Below are 20318 nucleotides of genomic sequence, written 5' to 3' on the forward strand. Positions count from 1 at the left end.
ATGAAGAGGCAGTGGTGTCTCAGTTATGGGATTTCAAGAGATCATAACAAGTGCGTTTTTGAGCTGCAAACGATCCAGCTGAATATTTGCTTTCAGCACTTAAAGTGACAAGTACTCAAATCAGTGAAGTGGAAAGAGTGACAAGAGCACAGCGAGAAGAGGGCCTTGGTTCCGGATGAGGGAGGGCAGATTGACTGGTTCTAAAATAGGTACAATAATGTGGCACTTATCCACTGAAAGGTTCCCACCATCCTTGTTTAAGAGTTTGTTTGGAATGTACAGTGGAGGGGGCGCCCGTACCCTTGCACATGGGACTTCTAATGAGCAAGAAGCCATTCGCGCCTATGAAAAAGAATTTAATTGTACAGTGTCTAATTGTGGATTTGTTTGCACAGCAATGGATTTATTGGTTCCTCTCCAGATGGGCTAGTTGACAACGATATTGTGTGTGAGTTTAAGTGTCCGTTCACTATGGCTCGGATAGGAGGCATTTCTAAGGCTATTGCAGAAAGCAAGAGTTGTTACCTCATGAGAGATAGTAATGGAATATTAAGTTTAATTTTGAAGCACCACTAGCAGATCATAGGAAGCAGCTTTAGAATACTATCATCAATGTCAATGTCACATGTTTGTAACAGGCCGGACTATGTGTCACTTTGGCGTGTGGACTCCACAAGAGTTTCAGAAGATGGATGTAAAGTGGGATCCAGAATGGCTAAAAAATGTACCTCTTCTTGAAGACTTCTATAGGAAAGATACATCCAAATTATTTTCAACCCCAAAGGTGTTAGATTAATTAGATGATGTATTGTATAGGTTCTCTAACTGGAAATTATTATTTAAAAAAAATACACAGATGAGCTGTAAAATGATTTTTATTTGTCATTGATCAGTACACTTCCCTAATACTATAAGCAATAGAATAGTAAGAAAAATTATACTGTCACCAAAGGGTAAAATATAAAGATGCAATACATGCAAAAGATCTCACCTGAAAAAGAACTTCTTATTAAATTGAAGAAAATCAATTAAAAAAGTTAGTAAAGAAACACAAAGCTGTAAACAAAGTAAGTGATAAAATTCCACTCCTCATCACACATATCTTCACTCTCATTTAATTGATCTGTACTTTCATTTTTTTCTCCCTGGGATATCAGCAACCAAGGGGTTCTGTAAGTTTACCAAACAACAAACTACTTGAAAGACTTTGGTGGCATGTCGACGCATATGATGGGAAAACCTTCACAATATCATAGTTTTTGATTCTAGAATAACTCTTTCAATACACTGTAAAAAAAGTATTACTGAAATTTCATAATTTTAGTCTGAAGTTTTTAAACAGACTAGTGGTCTGAAAATTCAGAGTAATTATTCAGACCATTCTGTCTGAATTCCAAATTCAGACAACTTGTCTGAAAAAATTTTCAGACTGCTACTCTGAAATATTAAATAAAAGTGCCATCTACAAATCAAAGAGAAAGAAATCAACAAGAGAACAATATGAACCACCAACGTGTGACGGTACCTCCTTTCTACTTTTCACTTGTTCGCTTCGGCCCGGGCTCGAACCGGGACATTTTGGTTACGAGACGAGCTCGGTACCACTGCGCTACGGGCGCTGCCTGGCGGCGGGGGAAGCCGTGCCGCGTGACTCTCTTCAGAGGATACCAGCTCCTTTCGGCAAGTCCAGAATGCAAGTTCGGACAACTCTTACGGTTAATCTACCTACACAGACGAATCTGCGTGAAGCACGGGTGTACATTATTATTTCCGATAAATTTATACAACGCCTTACGCCTAGACTTAATTAGTAGACAATCTGTCAAAATTTCATACCAAAATTATGAAAACAGGTTTCAGCATGACAAGTCTGAAAACTTTATCAGAATTTTCAGACCTTCTGCTTAGAATTCAGACTAACCGGTGTGATCTCAAATTTCAGAGTTCCTAGTCTGAAAATTCAAAGCAACTTTCTGAATTACCGATTCAGACTGCAAAGTCTAAACAAATTGTACTGAAATTCAGAAATTTTTTTACAGTGTAATAATCCTGGCATTTGCTACTCATAGTTGTGATTTATCTGCAATGGAGTGAATTGCTTATTCATCAAGAAATGAGGCAGATTGACTTGGACACCATGGGGTACAATATCACTTATCAGAAAGCCTTTGTCAACAAGTACCATATCTCCTTTTACTAATGAATTATTAATACCACTCTTTTCAAATATTATTTTATCTGATGTGTTTCCTGGGTATGCTTCACTGACAAATGTGATGACACCATTGGGAGCACACCCAACTAAAAACTTAAAAGTGTGCCTCTTCTTATAACCTGAATACAGTCGTGAACTTTCATCTAAACTCTGTCGAGGGACCTCACCTTCAATTTCAGTACAATCAACCACTACACGACAGTTGGTGTATTGTTAAATGATGATGGCAGACACAACTTATTTTTAGAGGTTGAAGGCATCTTGATGAGAGGAAATAAAATGGCATGCAAAACTTCTACCCATGTAAAAAAAATATTAGAAATAGTTTTCTCTGAAACTTTGAAACAAAAGCAAGGTCTATAAATCAAAATTACAACGAAGTTTTCATGTGCGTCAAAAAGATTTGGTCTTCTTTGGATACGACAAGAACGTGCCAGCCCTGAACATAGCTAATTTCTCTCTGCATAAGCCAGAGTGACAGCTGTTCATAGACTTCTTCCTGAAGACCTGTGTAGTAATGCACAAGTGGTGTTCCCTTCACATGTTGGAAGCTGGTGGGGATATATGAAGTCTTTAGTTGCTCATTCTCTAATTGAAGCTTCATCACTGAACGTTGGAGCTCCTCTACCTTCGTTTGAAGCTGTTGAGTCATATAAGCAATAGTTAACAGAAGCACCCCAACCCACCAGGATAAACAGTGTTGACTCATGCAGTTATTGTTGTATGGAAATTCAAAATAGAAAGGGAAAGAAATTAGAGACTTAAAGAAAAAAAGAAAATTATTGGTTACTAAATGCCAAAAAAAGTGATGCTCTATTTTGAATTATTCTTGGTACCTGAGTTACGGGGTCAATCGAAGATGCTGTGGAGCCACTTTCACTGCTTTCTGACACTCTACACACAGCTCGTCGTTTCCTGGAATAAATGACATATTTTAACTAATTTTTGTAAATTCAACATGGTATAAAAGAAAATTGTCAAGTTAGAGAGGGGGTGCAAACCTGGTACGCTTCTCTGGGGAGACAAACTTTGTTTTGCTCCATGGGAAAATGCTAGGAGTATTTTCAAAGTCCCCGTTTTCAAAGTGGCAGCTGCACATGGAGCTATTGCTGTTGGCTTTGGAATCTTGACGCCTGCCATGAAAGGCAACAATGTTAATTATTTAGAGTGTTTAGACTCAAAATCACCTGCCATTGGAACGGTTGTATCCGTCATGTTTTCCTCACCTACACGCATCCTCCCACTTTTTGATCTTCTTCTTGTCCTTTGGAAACATTTTAAACGTGCATGTTCCATTAGTTGATTTGTGGTCACATCCAAATGCAAAACACAACATTGTTATTATATATTATTAACCTGATGCGCGAAAGTGGCCTCAAACCGTTTGAAAAGCAGACGCTGCGCGCTGTAGAAAGTGGGTATGAAAAATTCACCATGACGTTGCCTGGCCCGCCGACTTCTTAACGCGTTTATTTCTTTGCCGAGCAGTGTATAATCGTTTAGCGTGGCGAAATGGTCCTCAATTACGTTGTACTTTTGAGTTAGAAAAAGTTTCCATGTTAAGAAATGTATTTTTTTTGCTTAAAACATGCATATTGGGGGGTGCTTGGGGGGAGCTAGTCCTGGGCCGGGGTCGCGGAGGGATACGACTCCGGCAGCCTATGGACTATCAATGAACAAAATAGTGCACAGCCAAAAAGAAAATAGTACATATTACGTTTGCACTAAAAACTTTGTATAGCAGATTTAAAAAAAAAATCCAATGCTATCGCATTGCACGGTGTTCCGGTGTGGAAATCAATTTGAAGTCTGTCGTCTAAACGTTAATTACGTTACTTTTACCGTTATTTACGTAACTTTGAATCCTACCGGTATTTTTACGTCCCCAAAACTTATTCAGTTAACACAATGACCATCTCAGTCCATTGCGATCTCGCGATTTACAGTGCTCATGTTCGTCAAACGAAAGTCATCCGCGTTTCGAAACCACTCCTCCCGATTTTATAAAGTTTGTCAAACCAACCGTCGTGCTGGTTACGAAATTGAGGAAAACATCACAAGAGAACCGCAGCCTTTAAAAGCAAGCCAAACAATCCAACCTCAGCAACAATGGAGGGGCAGTTTCAATGCGCGACTACTCGTCTTTTCAGCCTCGCGATTTCGAAAGGGCGCAGACGCTGAGAAAATTGTTGCCAACCCCGAAAATTAATTTATTGCGTTTTTTCTGCTACAGACTCTTTACTGACAGACTTCAAAGATGTTCCAACGTCGGGACACCCGCGCAATGCGTTAGCATTGGCATTTTCGAATTTCACGGCGTTTTGATTTCTTTTTATCGGCGACTTTTATTTTGACAGTTGGTACGATGGCACCGTGTCGTGCGTGTCGTTGCCATGGAGACTTTTTTTTTCATGTTTTAACCATTTTCTCAGAAGTCAGACGATTTCTTGTCACTTTGATGAGGCAGGAGGTTTAGTTTTGAGGAGTGGCACATTTTTTCTTCGAAAGTTTCTGGAAAATGTGAACGGATAAGGGTGCTTGATTGTTGCAAATTTATGTTTAGTCGTTTACGGAAAATTCCACGATAATTTTTTTTGATTTTCTGGACTTTTTATTGTATTATGAAAAGGATTATATGGCGGGAGCGAAATGTCTATTCTGGGGGGTCCGTAGAAGAGAATTCTGAGCCGTCCCGGGCATAGGGGTCCTCCTTCCTCGGAACCCCTAAAAACAATTCGAGATTGAGAGTGTACTGCGAACAAAGTTCTCTGTATCGGGATAGACTTGTACCGTAGCTTACTGTTACCCATGACTTCACGGCATTTCTGAGTAAAAAATTAAAATGGGAGTGTAATGCACTATTTGGACAAGGTAGGTGTACGCCACGCGAGACGTATAAGCTCACACTAAATGTTTTATGTACAATTTTGTACGTGGTGATGCATAATTTTAAACTTGTGTGCCGTCGTGCATAAAATTATGCGTGAATTTGTAAAATTTTATGCATTTTCACGTATAATATTATGCAAATTCCCCGCATGCACAAAATCGTGCAAGTGGCACGTACAAAATTCTACATAACATTTAGTGTGCTTATTAGGCTTCGCTACGACAACAGTAAAAACTCTGTGAAGAATCGCTTCGTAATACGAAGAAAATGAAGGCATTGCAAAATCTTCAAAGAAATGCTTCGTATTATGAAGCAAAATCCTTCGCAATGCGAAGCATTTCTTTATAATAAGAAGCAATTCTACAACGCCTTAATTTTCTTCGTAGTTCTGAAGCAAATGCTTCGTAGGCTTTTAAGAGTGCAGTGCACGCCTGGCGTTTACATTCACCTTGGCCTGCGCTGCTTGCCTGCCTTCGGGAGGCTAGGCTGCCTGACATTGCCATACACAACACATCGGCAATCGCAAGCATTCCGTTTCGTCTCTTATGCTGGTGGCACCCTCTAAGGGGAGACTTTACTGAAAATTGTCTTTCTTTAGGCACGAAGTAGACTTGTAGTATCCCCAGGTTTCAGCCGGCGCGAGATTCAATTCGTGTGGGCCCTTGTGCATTTTGAAAATTTTCTATAGCTTTTTAACGAGATTTTGCAGACTAATAGAACTTTGATTGAACGGTGATTCTAAAGTTGAGATAGGGTTAAGAAGTTAACGACACGTTTTGTGAAATTTTCCATCGAAATCACTGTTCCCATGCCAAAACTCGACTCATCAAGCAAAAAGGAAAGGGAGAGGGGGTAGCCGAACCCGAGCAATGGCAGAACTCCTTTTCGCTTCTGTACAGCTTCCCCCGCTCTTAAGGGGGCAGTAGCGTCTTTTGCACGTGTTTTGACGATTTCGAACCTCCTGTTAGACGTTAATATAAAGATAAGTATGAATGCCAGAGGCAAACGGCAGGCACCATTTGAAAGATAAAAGTTTTTACAACATTTCAAAAAAAAATATTTTGTTTTAGCATTGAATTAGGATGTATCGTGTTCTATGCAAAAAATGGTCTGCAAAATTACATGGTTTCACTGCGCGCACGATTGCAGCCAAAGTTTTTAACTTTTTACCAATCGGTAAATGCATCTGAAAAAGCATGAATTGCCCATAAAATGACCCTTGGGTTTTAATATTGGGCCAGAAAAAATGTGGTTCGTTTCCATCTTAAGTTGAAGATGAGCGTTTCAATAGTTTTTCTTGCCCAATATTGAAACCCAAGGGTCATTTTATGGGCAATTTCATGCTTTTTCAGATGCATTTTACCGATTGGTAAAAAGTTAAAAACTTTGGCTGCAATCGTGCGCGCAGTGACACTATGTAATTTTGCAGACCATTTTTGCATAGAACACAAAACATCCTAATTCAATGCTAAAACAAAATATTTTTTTTTGAAAATGTTGTAAAAACTTTTATCTTTCAAATGGTGCCTGCCGTTTGTCTCTGGCATTCATACTTATCTTTATATTAACGTCTAAACAGGAGGTTCGAAAATCGTCAAAACACGTGAAAATGACGCTACTGCCCCCTTAAAGACTCTCAATACATTTCTTTAGGGAGAGCCGGAGTTTTACCGGATTGACAAAGATCTTGAAAAGTCATTTCCGTGGAGAACCAATTTCAGATTTTGGGACCGAAAAGAGCAAAGCACAGTCTCCCCTTAAGAAGGATGTGGAGTCAGAGGATTCGCTGAATGACACATTTGGCCTCAGTAACGTGGGACGCAATGCCTCATTGGGGTTAAAAGTTGTGGTCGAGGTTGGTCCCATCGTGGGCCAAACCTGGGTTGGGGGTGAAAATGGATTTCATTTTCGTTATCAGCAGCCTTCAAACCAGGGGAATCGAACTAATACTCAGTCAAAGTCAATAGAAAGTCTACTTTTTCAGGCGTATTTAAAGTGTGTGTGGTTTTTTTTTGTCGTTACGACTGAATGCTTTGAGATAGAAAGCTGAGTTTTGGGGTGAGGCGAGCCAATGACCCTGCACAATCGCAGCCGGATCGGCTGAGCCGTTCAGGAGTAGTAGTCTGGACAGACGGACACACCGAAAAAGTTTTACAACCCCGAGCGCGTACCGTAGAACGGGGTAATATGAGACAAATTTCGAGGTTTTTTGTGAATTTTCCCCTTCCAATTTCAATTTGAGGTACTGAGGTGTTCATCACTTGTTCATTGACCCTTTGGCTACACTCCCACCAAATTTCAGATTTTTGGGTGCAGTAGGGACCTTTCAATAACCCTCGGAATGCCGTCCCATATTTCCCTGCAATGTGGGGTAATATGAGACAAAAGAAAGAAATGTTAAAGAAGTATGGCTAATGAAATCATTTAGGCGGGTTTGGAGCTTTTTAAGTTCTTTTCATTCATTTTAAAGATGATTGGAAACTATAATGGAGACGATATAAAATCTGGAGGGGAGAAAAATGGGTGTCACTAAAGAGAGCTGAAAAAGGTATAAGAAGTCATGAGTTGTGCCTGTCACATGAAAATACTAAACGAAGAGCATAGATGCCGGTCAGATAGTAAAACAAATTCGTGTTAAAATCATTATTTCTTGAAATTATTAACAGTGGAGTAAGTTTGGCCTCATGTTTCAAGCGAAAAGAGATGTCTCTATTTTCCCTGCAAGGTAACAAAATTGTATTCTATCTGGAACAGGCAGCCAGAGAGTAGACATAACGGAACCAAATTTTGTCCCGATTATGTTGACATAATTGCCTACAGATTTAAACCTCGTTCGGACGAGAACCCAAGTTCTAACCGAGGTTTCTGGGGAGGTTTTTACGAACTTTATAAAACTTGTTAAAATTAAGAGGTTTTTCCTTTGGTTCTAAATGATCCTGGCGAGTCTCTGATAGCCTTCGTGCGTTTCCTGTGGGCTGCCACGGCCTCCTAGATCACGAAAAAAAATCCACGGTGGTCTTCTGAACAACGGCTAGAGGGCAACACGACAAAAACCGAAAAAAGTGCGCTTTGTCTCGATTTTCCTTCATGTCTCAAATTACCCCGTTCTACGGTAACGGGCTTCGCTATCGCCCAGCCAATAAACCGGACTAAACTTGCCCCAGAAATGAAAGTTCCATTTTTTTTTTAAATTTGTGACTCGCCCGCGCGTACGAAATCACCCATAGACATGCCGTTACTTACCCACTTCGCGACTGATCTTCTCGTCGCGAGGCTGGGACTGTCGGACAGGCGGCCCGATGGCATCGGGCGTGGACGGGATGTGTTGTCCAAGCGCAAGATGTCACGGCAGCCGCGTGTTGAGCATGACGGCGACGATGCACGCTCGCATCGCCCACGCCACTCTGCGAACTCTGCATTGGCTGGCAATGGAAAGGAATTCAGCTCTTCGTACTATTACACCTCCAAAAGCTGACCATTTTCTTCGTGCTCATTGCACTCTAAATGTTGTACAGTGAAAATGTTCCATATTATGGTGGTGCAGCTGACTCCGTAACATACCATTGAGAATTCACTGTACCTTATAGAGATTTTGACGAATTTCGTTGGTATTTTGGAGCTCTAGCCTGGGATTCCATGGCGCAGGCCGAAGAGACTCTGGATAATCTGTGCGCTAGACTTCAAATAGAAGAAGGAAAGGTGGACGCTCTAAAGGGAGAAACTCAACCATCCGCATTTAGTGCTACCCAATACAGCTCCAAGAGCAAAATTGTCTGCCACAAATGTAAGAAGAAAGGCCATCTACCTTAAGACTGTCACTCAAAGAAACCCTGTAAATATTGTAAGAGAACAAACCACACTGATGAACAATGCCGCCATACTCAAAAAATTCTGTACTAAGTGCAAAAAGCTGAACCATGAAGGTGTCAGGAAGAAATGGCCGGTACAAAATGCCTTTTACCGCGGCGTATTGTCCAATAATTTTTCGTGACAATGAGGTAATGGCCTCTACAAAATGTCCCGGCTGGCTATGTCCCGCGCCCTATCTGTCCTGCAATTTAGATGTCTCCATTACTAATGGTAACGCGAACGTAACATACGCTGAAATCAAAACATGCGTATTACGCTGAAATGTCATCGTACTATAATCGCAACCACACTGTAAAAAATTATGTTGTAATTTAGCAGTAAATATGTTGCTAATTTTCTTAGCGATCAAAGTTGTTTTCAAATGACTTTCGTTGTTTACTAACGAGTTGCGTCGTTCGTCCACAAGATGTTTGTAAACCGGTAGACAGCCTTATTTGCATCAATTTTTATTGCCGATTAGGTCACAGACCTAGTAGAGACCCGGTTACCCCGCAGTAACTACTTCTTAGATTGTCCGGGTTGTTTGTACGCAGCAAAATATTGTTTTGAAACAGCATAAGTCATAAAAATAATTAGCAACGAATTCGTCGTTTTAAAACAAGCAAACTTGTTCACAAACAACAGCGTTGTCGAGGTTGGTAATTGTGTTGTTGTTTTAAAACAACAATTTTTAACAGTGCAACGTACCTTACGTTGACAACGTGCGTAATAAGTTGAAAACATGCGTATTACGTTGAAAATCCTGCGTACCTTACGTTGACATTCGTGCGTAGGCCTGTGCGATTAATCGAATAATTGACAATAATTGTCGATTATTTCTTTAATTGACGATGAATTTGAAAGTCTCGATTCGATTTTTCGTAATCGAATGCGTTTTCGATTATCAACTCATTGATCGATTATTAATCGATTATCAATTGATGCCCACTTCCGATTAATGGTCGATTGTCAATTAATCGGTTAGTTTGGAAATCGAGCCGCGGGCGCGGGCTGCGTGCGCGGCGCGCCTCGGGCTTCGGTCTCGGCCGGAGCCCGACCCGACCCGACCCGAGCCCCGAGCCCGGCTTCGCCGCTCGGCTTCGGCTCTCGGCTCGGCGCGGCGGCCGGCTGGCAGGCGGCTGGCGGCGTGCGGCTGGCTGCTGGCTGGCTGGCGGCGTCGGCGCGGCGTGTTGTTGCGTGTCTCTCCCGGCTCGCTCGCTCGGCACGAACAAACACGTCGAATGCGGTACGCTTGGCTTGTTTGTTCCTTAGCCAGGCTTCAGTTATTGGTTTGTTGAGAGTGCGCCGCGTCTTGTTCACGTTGTTTCGTTGAAGTTGAAGAGTGGCAGTGACAACAACCAGGTTAGTGACGTGAGAGTGGGAAAAATGAGTTGCTGTTGCTTGCCGGTGCCGGTAACCTAACCTCAACTATGTTTCTCTCTCCTCACTGCAGTTTCCAGAACGGATGAAAGAATGCAGAGTTCGAAGAAAAAGAGCCCTGTGTGGAGTCATTTCACATTACTGCCAGGACACAGAGCGAAGTGCAATTACTGCCCTGCTACTATTTCGACGCAGAACAGCAACACGTCCAATGTGACGGCTCTCCTTAGGACTCAACATGTGTCTGCGTACTTGAAGATGCAAGCTGACCGAGGTTTGACGACGGCGGGACAAGGACAAGAGCAAGATCAAGACGCCGAAGAAGATGCTGTTAACAACGAGAACCTCGAAGGACAGCCGTCACCTTCGCCCTCACCTTCGCCCTCACCGACACCAAGTAGCACCAGCGGATCGCGTGGCACTCCTAGCCCAGCACCGTTTTCGCCTCCTGCCTCACCAGCTCCAACAAGGTGAGCCCATTTTTAAGCGGTCTTGCTACCGCTTCTAGCTCTGCATCCGATCCCACTCATCCCATCCCATCCACCCATCCATCCATTCAGCGCGCTCGGGCTCGGAGGGGACTGCATGGTCGTGTTGGTCGTCGTCGTCGTCTGTCGTCGTCGTCTGTCGTCGTCGTCTGTCGTCGTCCTGCGCCGCCACGCCGCGCCAGTCCCCACTCCTCACAGCCACCCCCACCCTTCTTGCCCCCTCTCTGCCCGGCCTCCCCGGCCGGTCCACGGCAAGACCGCTTTGCTAAGCTTGCCTTGGCGGAACTTTTTTGTTTCGTTTGCATGCCACTGCAGCCGAGCGATTCAGAAGGGTCGTTCCGTCGCTCTGTCTCTCTCGCACTCACGGGGCTCTCTGTAAGGGTGCGAGAGAGACAGCGACAAACTGATCTTCTGAAACGCTCAGCAGACCGATTCCAAGAGTCATTCTCGCCAAACCGTCCCTTTCGCACTCATGACGCGTCCCGGGTGTAGTGCGAGAGGGACAGAGCGACGAAAGTGACTCTCGGAATCAGTCTGCTGTTGCGTTGTGCTGCTCACTGAATGCGCTCCCTTAGACAGTTTAGAAAAATTGCTTTGAGTGCTCTCGAACATTTGCAATTTGCATGCGTGCTCAGTGCAGTGCATCGGACAGTGGGCCAGAAGACCGGCGGAGCGGAGGCGTTCAAAATCCCGGACGCGCTTTGAGCTCCAGAGTCGCTAAACAAGACTTGAACCGAACGTGTGATTTCACCAATGGATTTCTCGTTCGGAGAGCAATCCATTGGTGGGGTCACACGTTCGTTTCGAGTCCTGTTTAGCAACTCTGGAGCTCAAAGCGCGTCCAGAATTTTGAAAGCCTTCGTCGGTCTTCTGGCCCACTGTGCGGGGGCTGCAGCAGACTGATTCCGAGAGTCAACCTCGCCGCTCCGTCCCTCTCGCACTCACTCATGGGGCGTCCACCATAGGTGCGAGAGAGACAGAGCGACGAAAGTGACTCTCGGAATCAGTCTACAGCCGACGCTCGTCCGTCGCTCCTCCTCGCACAAGGGACTTATATTCCCTGCTCAGTGTAGAGGACTCACCCTCCTTAAAATGTCCTTTTTACTTTTCTTTCAGAACCCGACCATCATCATCAGCAAAGAGATGTAGTACCTATCAGGAGTCGATGGAAGCTTATGCACCTGATTCCAAGGCCACAGAGAGGTTTCATCGTGCCGTAGCACATTATGTGGTCACATGCCAACGACCCCTCAACACTGTGGAGAAAGAAGGTTTCAAAGACATGCTTAAGACGTTCAAACCTGGTTACAAGGTACTCACCCGTCGGGCTCTAACGGACAAGTATATCCCACAGCTTGGGGACCAGGTATGTCTGTTTTTCTGTCTAATCTGTTTTTTTTCTCCTTTTTCTTCTTTCTTATTAAAATTGTTTGTAGGTGAAAGATGTTGTGCGGCAGCTGCTAAGTGATGCAGAGTTCTACTCACTGACCTCAGACAATTGGACGTCGGACGCCGACGTGCCATTCACCTTTCTAACTGCCCACTTCATCGATGAGGCCTGGGAGAATTTGTTTGGTGTCACGCTGCGATGCAGAGCCTCCCACGTGCAGCACACCGGGCTCGTTCTCAAAGACTTTTTTGGTGATGAAATGAACCATTGGGATCTAAAGAAGGACAAGATTCCGGCCGTCACGACAGACAATGCTGAGGACTATCGGCTTGCACTTGAGTTGCTGGAAATGCCCCATATGCGCTGTATTGGCCACACAATCCAGAATGGGGTTACCGATATTTTCGAGTTGAAGGTTGTGAAAGAAGCAATTGCTGTCGTGAAGACTCTTTTCAGCTGGATTTCCACCACAAGTGTTTGGGCCGCGTATGAGAAATTCGTTAAGGAAAAGCACGGCAGAAAGCCCCTTGCCCTGCCCTCTACATCAAAAACAAGGTGGTGGACAGAGCTTATTTAATTTGAGCGTTTGTTGGAGTGTCATGAGCTCATGTCGTCTTTCGCTGCTCAATACCAGAGGGCTAGAGACTGCGGAAAATCCCAGGTAAGCTTATGTGTCGTTAATTTATGGGATTGTTTTCTGTGTATGTACTTCACAACTTTCCTTCAAATATTTTTGTTTGTTTTTAGGACCAACAACTATGTTTGTTATACGGGCGGTTGTACGGGCTCTGAAGCCTGTTTATGAGATATGCACCAAGCTATGTGGAGACACATACATCACAGCCAGCGCTGTCCTACCAGTTGTGCACCTCATGGAGGCGAGGCAGGCTTTGTGGACGACGACGATCCACCTGAGATTCCATTGGATATTTTGGTAAGCAATACGCACTGATGTTTTTTCTGTAATGGTCACAGCAAAATCATCGTTGTTTTGAGCACGAATGCAGGCAAACTGCAACCTAAACATGGGTTTTTATACGTTTGTATGTTTTAGGACGATGGTGCAGAAAACATTGATGAAATGGAACTCCGGCCAGCGAAACTGCGGCAGTACATCGTCAAGAAGCTGCAAAAGCGATACACTAATAGACCACTTGACGAAGTAGAGCTGAGCAAAATGACCCATGGTTGCCACGCACCTGGAAAACCGGGAAAACCTGGAATTGTCAGGGAAAATGAAACCATGTCAGGGAGAACCGGGAAAACCTGGAAATGTCAGGGAAATCCGTGAAAGACTGGCCAAAATCCGAGCTTTTTTGCCAAAAAGTCAAAATGTGGCCGCCCGCTGGATGCGAAGTTTTAGTTTCCGACGTAACAACGTGCCCCGTCTTTCTCTCTCACTCCCTCCCCTCCTCGTGCCCTCGCCGCCGGCCGCGCGCCGACTGCGCTCGGCTTCCCCCCCTCTCCCTCCTATCCCCTCGCCTGCCGCGTCGCAGTAGCCAGCATTGTTGCGGCTGTCCCCACCTCCCCGCTTCCCCGCTCTCCCGCCGTCTGGGCGTCAGACAGGCTGGCGCGTGTCCGATTTCTGGCGTAGTGCAAAGAAACATAGTTTGACAACTCGACCATCGCTTAGGTAAGTTTTAAGTTTTACTGACCCTATCTGTTGGGTACTGTCTAGCGGAACAGTGCATTAGTAGCAGCGTTCTGTTCTCTTTCAGGCGTCAATGCACGGTTCAAGATGCCGCCTTCTAGAAAGATTGCGGGAAAGACGACCTTCCAAGATGATTGGCTTCAGGTCCCAGAGTTCAAGTTTATCAGGCGGAAGGAAGGGGACCCATACTCCGCCCATTGCTCATTGTGTATGAAAACTTTCGGCCTAAGCAACATGGGACGTCAAGCTGTAGTTAGCCATGTCGAGGGCAAGAAGCATACTGGAAAGTTTAAGAACTGTACGGGAAGTTATGGCATGCAGCTCTTTACAACACAGAAAGAGAAGGTAAGTCGCTTGTATTTTCTCGTACACTTCGCGGCGTGTTTCTTCTCTTCCGTAACCGCAAATTTTCGATTACAGGAGTCATCTGCACTTCCGGCGTCGGCTGGCCCTACTGCAGCGGAAACGGATCCAGGAGTGGCGACGGCGGATCGCGCGACGTTGAATTCTGCTGCTACTTCCGGTGAACTTACTGCTGCTTCCGGTGAACTTACTGCTTCGCTGAGACCTGCGGGCGGCACTACAGAGGCACCACACGGTCTTTCCCACTGGATTCAGCGTGAAGAAGTCACCCGCGCAGAGATCATCTGGTGCTTGGCAAGTGTGCTTCATCATGTCTCTCAATCTGCTGCCGGACAGTGTATCAGTTTGCTCCCTTTTATGTTACCGGATAGCCAGATAGCTAGTAAATTGCAACTGGGCAGGACCAAAATGGGGTACGTGATAAATCATGGTTTGGGGCCTTTTTTTCATGACGTAGTTGTTAGGAAAGCCATGGAAAGTGATTTTGTAACTGCATTTTTTGATGAGAGTTTGAACAAGAGTTCCCAAAACCTCAGATGGATTTTGCCATTGGGTTTTGGGACAATGAAACCAATAGGTTTTCTGTTCGCTATTTCTCCTCTGCATTTCTGGGCCATACCACTGCAGAAGATTTGTTGGATGCTTTTCTTAAACAATTGAAGCCTGCTTTTTTTAAAGGGCTGTTAAATGTATCTATGGACGGCCCAAATGTTAATCTTAAGCTTATAAAGGACTTAGAGGTTGAAATGAAAGCCAAAAATCACCCTGAAGACCCTCTTTTTTTGTACATGGGTTCTTGTGGTCTTCATGTTGTCAATGGGGGATTCAAGACTGGAGCCAAAAGTGCTGGCTGGGGCATTGTTAATGTGTTGCGGTCAATGTACAATTTCTTCAAGAATGTTCCATCTCGTAGACATGATTACATTGTGTTTTCAAAGTCTAAGAATTCCCTCTGAAGTTCTGTGCGGTGCGGTGGCTTCATAACGCTGCTGTAGCTGAACGAGCAATTGCCATCTTGCCTAATCTTGAGAAATATGTAGAGGGAGTGAGGAAAGCCAAAAAAAGAAAAATGTAACTACTCCGTCGTATGAAACGATCAAGACAGCCCTGAAGGACAATCTATTGACTTCCAAGTTAGCATTCTTTGCAAGTATTGCAAACATGCTTGAGCCCTTTCTGACGGAATTCCAGTCAGATAAACCAATGGCCCCATTTCTCTTCTGCTCCTTGGAAGGGGTTCTGACTGATCTCATGAAAATCTTCGTCAAGAAAAAAGTTCTTGCGGAAAACAATGACCTTCACAAGGTTGACTTATCTGATGATAAAAATTTGATCACAGCCAAGGACATAAGTCTCTCATTCAGTTTTTCAGTGAAGGATGCGCTGATGAAATCCAAAGCCACAGAGCTAGAAAAGTTACAATTCAAAAATGATTGCAGGACTTTCTTGAAATCTCTGTGCACTAAGCTACTTGAAAAGAGTCCACTAGCATACGGCCTTTGCCGTGGTATCTCATGCCTCGATCCCGGCCTGATTGGAAGCCGTCAACGGGGCTCGACCACAATTTCTGTCCGTCTCCGCCTTGCTCTATCTCAGTTTGTTGAAAGGAAGTGGCTATCTTCAAGGCAATGTGATCAGATCACAAAGGAGTTCTTGGATTTAGTTGGCACACGGGCTATTCATGACGAGTGCAAGGATTTTGACAGAAGAGTAAAGCGTTTGGACGATTTCTGGATGCAGATTCTTTCTGAAAAACGGTGCTCTCAAGATTTGAAGCTCTTTGTGAAGCTTTGCCTAGGGCTCAGTCACGGGAATGCCTCTTTGGAACGTGGCTTTAGTGTCAATAGGGAGGTTGAAGTAGAAAACCAAAAAAATGATTCCTTGGTGGCCCAGCGCCAAGTGTATGATGGAGTGATGGCCGCAGGTGGCATTCAAAGTGTTAAAATAACCAAAGAGATGATAAGCAAAGTGCGATTGTCAAGAAGTGAGTACATGAGTTCCCTTGAAGAACGGCGGCGAGAGTCAGAGAAAACCGATCAAGAAAGGCTGAAAAATAAACGTTTGACTGACCAAATTCACGAGCTTCAAGAAAAAAGGAGAAAGGTCACTGCGGATCTGGAGAAGCAAAAGTCAAGCATTGATGATGAGATTGCAATTCTCTGCGCCCAAAAGACTTAGAATTTAAGACAAACTCTGTAAAGTGTTATTTTTTTTATGTATTTTTTTCCACACTGTGATTTTGTATGTTCACTTGATAATGACGAACAAACTCTGTAAAATTTAATTCTTTATGTTTTCACTCTGTGATTTTGTAAGTTCCCTTCAAAATGACGAAATAAAGTTCATTTTTGTACTCGGCATTTGTTGATGTTTTTTCCTCTTTTTGCACATCCTTCCCACGCGTGACTACTCCCTCGAAAAATTGGTCAAAATGTCAGGGAAAATGGCAAAAAAGCCTCTGGAAAACCTGGAAATGTCAGGGAAATCCGAAATTCTGAAAGCGTGGCAACCCTGTGACCCCACAGAGGGCTGCTGCGGCGCGCTTGCCCACAGGTGTGCCGTAAAGACGCACAAACTGCTGGTGAGGTGCTCCTTTCTCGATCCGAGATACCGCAAAGAACTCAATCCTGATGAGGAAGAATTGGCCAAGGAGCTGCTTCGCGAGGAATTCAAGGAATCTCTCGAAGGTAGAATAACTGTTGTTGCAGTACCATTGTTATGCTATCCATGAGCGCTACCATTGCATCCCACTCTAATTTTATTTTTTACTTTTTGTTCAGCTGTTGCTGAGGAAGGTGGTGTGGGTGCGGAGGCATCACGCAAACGACGGAGTGGCGAAGGACTCGAAGGCTTGTTTGCCAAGAAGCGCCGGTGTGGTGCTGGAGACGACGACGGCGTGGCAGGTGCACGAGAACCTACCCCCGAGAACAAGTTCCTGGAGGAGCTCGGACGCTACTCTGACATCCCGGCGGTCTCGATGGGCGAAGACGTGTTGACGTGGTGGCGCGAGAGGGTAGACTCTTACCCGTTGCTCCAAAAACTGGCAAAGAAGTACTTATCCATCATGGCTTCCAGCACACCATCAGAAAGACTATTCAGTGACGGTGGCAATGTGGTTACAGACACAAGGTGCTGTCTCTCTGATGAAAACTCGGAACTTCTGATTTTTTTGTCCTCAAACAAAAAATTTCTCAAGAAGCCTTCTTAAGAGTGTGTGCTACCTCTGAATCTGAACTGCAATTTTAATTTAAAGAAGCCTTAGCTAATGTGATTTGTGCCATTTTGTTCCTTTTCTACTTGTACCTACTGTACATTTCAATAATTTAACATTTTGCTTTTGTTCCAATTCACCTCTCCTCCATTTGTGTGGAACTGCAATGGGTGTATATACGGTATTTTGATATTGTAAAATTTGTTTTTGTTTTCAATACACCTCTCAATTGATGTACTACCATTGTTGTATTTATTTTGCGTCCTCAGCACAGCTTTCCAGCGGGCAACCATAAAACAAGCGCGTTACGGACGCAAAATCGACCTAACAATCGAAAATACGCAGTAAATCGATAGTTTCGATTAATTGGCACATTTAGATAATTGAAAAAGCTCGATTAATCGACTTAACTCAATTAATCGAGTTTGATTTCAATTCTCGATTCTCATTCATCGAATCGAAAGAAATTTCGATTATTTGGGTAATTGATCGATTCCGATTATTTTTAACAATCGCACAGGCCTATTCGTGCGTATTATGCAGGTTGGAAATTGGTCGTACCTTACGATGGAAAATCATCGTATTACGCACGAAAACCAACGTAAGATGATAAGCGTGCACTACTCCTTGCTGAGTATTGTTGGCCGCTCCGCTCCCCAGCCGTTGACTCGGCACCCAGCTGTTGTTGGCACAGTGCGGCAAAAGGCGACATGGGTGACGAAATAGAGTTGAGGCGCTCAAAGAAGGGAAAGATGACCATGTGTCGCGGAGGTTTCTCGTACACACAGCACTCAAAGAACCTCAAGCTTTTGAACATTTACTGGAGGTGCACTAAGCGCGCGGTGTGCAATGCAAGACTACACACGAACGCAGACCAGGAGGATCTGCAAGTCCTGAGGGAGGCGACCCACATCGGCCACATCCCAGACCATCGCGCCGTGGTGAAGGAGATGCAGTCGTTGAAGCGGCGCGCCGAGGAGCCCCCGAACGAGCCCCCTCAGAAGGTAAACCAGTCGTCCCGGTACTGGTGATGCACGCGGGGTGCGCACAGTGAGAGATAAAGGCAGGGCATAACAATTATGTTACTCAGGCCATTCGTCGGCGTCGGTGCTGTGCAACACGTAGCAAAAGAATTTGTTCTGACAACGAAAATGTAGGGTAAAGTTTACAGATACCGTTAGTTTAAGAGCATCGCTTTCTTTTCGAGGGCCTCTAGGGAAGGTTATGACATTTAGACCCGCGCGACTTGTTCCAGACACTCAGAAGGATCTAGACAACGATGTGGCTGACAAAGATTTCATGAAAACCTTTTGTGTCGCTCTTATTTAACCTGGGAAAACGGTTACCAAAAACACAGTTATCGGCAGCCAAAATACAGTTATCGGCACCCCTTCTTAAAAAGGCAAAACATGACCGAAAGTGACGAAACAGTCGCAGGCAAGAAACTCTGCTGGAAACTGGTGACAAGTCTCTTTTTTACGAATAATCTTGCTTCATTTTATTTTAAGTTGGAAACCCAGCTTCAGGTGCCGGCATCGACATCGCAGTTTATTGTGACAGAACTAGACGTCATAGACAAGCTTCGCTCCAAAATCATTTTACATGAATTGAATCAAATTTTGCTAAACTTGAATATTCATGAAAGCAACATGAAGGCAGTGTTATCAAAGATAACGGCAAACAACCCATTTTCAAAAGCCAACCATGAGCTGAGGTCAGATTATAAGAGGAAAGCTTTTTATAGTAAATCATTAGGATATGAAAAGCCTATAGGGTACTTTCGTAGATCCCTGAACCGGAAGCAAGCAGACCAGCAGACGCCAAATTGGCCGGAAACTAACCTCTCTTCGGATCTTAAACTATAGCCGAGCTGTACGAATATTGCTCGCGTAACACACATGCACTGCAAACAAGTATCAAACGACTGTTTATGTTCAAGTGTGGCCGATACGTATTACTAACGTCTCTTTCCTATGTCAAGTTTGGATCTACTTCCGCCAACATGGCGTCTGTGTGCTTCCGGTTCAGGGATCTACGAAAGTACCCTATTCAGATTAAGCTTGGTGATGCAAAACATCAGCATTTCCATTACGAGCCCAGTGGTAAATCCGTAAAGGCTCTCTTACTTGACAAAGATTTAGTGTCCCATTTTATAGATGGCTCAAGCACTGCACTGTAAAAAATTATTGTGAATTTACGAAATTTTATTTTACAAATTCCTTGTAAAGTAACAATAACATTTCGTTATTTTATGAAATTTGTTTGTAAAGGCCGATTTATGGATTATTCATCACAGAAATCTTCTTAATTGTATGAAATTTGTTTGTGAACACCGCTTTATGAAATGGTACGAACTAAATACATCTCAAAAGTGACGATAATACTACAGTGAGGTCACAGAAATATGAAATGTTTCCTAAAATTACAACAAATCCATGGGTAATTTCGTTGCGCAAATCGCTTGTAAAATGACGAAATAGGGTGATGCCTTCGTCATTTTACAAGATATTTCATAGAACTACAAGATGTTTCATAGAACAAAAAAAATCCGCTGAAACAAGTTTATCTTCATTTAATCAGCGTGACAATGTTGAACAAAAGCGGTCCACGTAAATTGGAACTTGTAAAAAGTTTGTGATTTTACAAACTACTGCGTGAAGAATAATTCATAAATCGATAAAAACATAAAAACGTTGTATATTTACAAATAATTCGTGCAACGAAATTACCCCTGATTTGTTTGTAAATTTACGAACAAATTTTTTGCAGTGTGACAGTTCTGTAAAATCTGATTTCACTGATGGCTCTGTCTTTAAAGGGAACAAATTCTTTCAAGACAATCCTTCTGCTGTAAGGATTATTGGCTGAGCGACAGCGGAGC

General features: G+C 43.7%; 2 protein-coding genes across 3 annotated transcripts in view; both read left to right on the plus strand.

The window, feature by feature from the left end:
• The window catches only part of LOC117654250, a 111961-nt gene that overhangs the window by 52930 nt on the left and 38713 nt on the right, over nt 1-20318 (plus strand). Inside the window, exon 1 of one of the 2 annotated variants that reach the window (XM_034400603.1) lies at nt 20209-20287. The exons of the other annotated variant lie outside the window; for it this stretch is intronic. Within the exon in view, the coding sequence (XP_034256494.1) occupies nt 20238-20287 (50 nt within the window). The 5' untranslated portion in view covers nt 20209-20237. Of the gene's footprint in view, nt 1-20208; nt 20288-20318 lie in introns of those variants that run through there. 2 annotated transcript variants of the gene reach the window in all.
• On the plus strand, nt 10242-13543 carry LOC117654282. The gene is made up of 6 exons (XM_034400797.1): nt 10242-10316; nt 10408-10804; nt 11939-12188; nt 12259-12873; nt 12960-13146; nt 13267-13543. The coding sequence occupies exons 2-4, from the start codon at nt 10428-10430 to the stop codon at nt 12787-12789; spliced, it is 1158 nt and encodes a 385-aa protein (XP_034256688.1). The 5' UTR covers nt 10242-10316; nt 10408-10427; the 3' UTR covers nt 12790-12873; nt 12960-13146; nt 13267-13543.

This window comes from Thrips palmi, unplaced genomic scaffold (genome assembly GCF_012932325.1).
Source record: "Thrips palmi isolate BJ-2018 unplaced genomic scaffold, TpBJ-2018v1 HiC_scaffold_10, whole genome shotgun sequence".
Lineage (NCBI taxonomy): Eukaryota > Metazoa > Arthropoda > Insecta > Thysanoptera > Thripidae > Thrips > Thrips palmi.

What these genes read in the sequence shown, in the direction of transcription:
- LOC117654282 (XM_034400797.1), top strand. Translation starts at nt 10,428, where the DNA reads ATGCAGAGTTCGAAGAAAAAGAGCCCTGTGTGGAGTCATTTCACATTA. An exon ending in GCCTCACCAGCTCCAACAAG is followed by an intron (nt 10,805 to 11,938) that starts GTGAGCCCATTT and finishes CTTTTCTTTCAG; the next exon opens with AACCCGACCATCATCATCAG. An exon ending in TCCCACAGCTTGGGGACCAG is followed by an intron (nt 12,189 to 12,258) that starts GTATGTCTGTTT and finishes AATTGTTTGTAG; the next exon opens with GTGAAAGATGTTGTGCGGCA.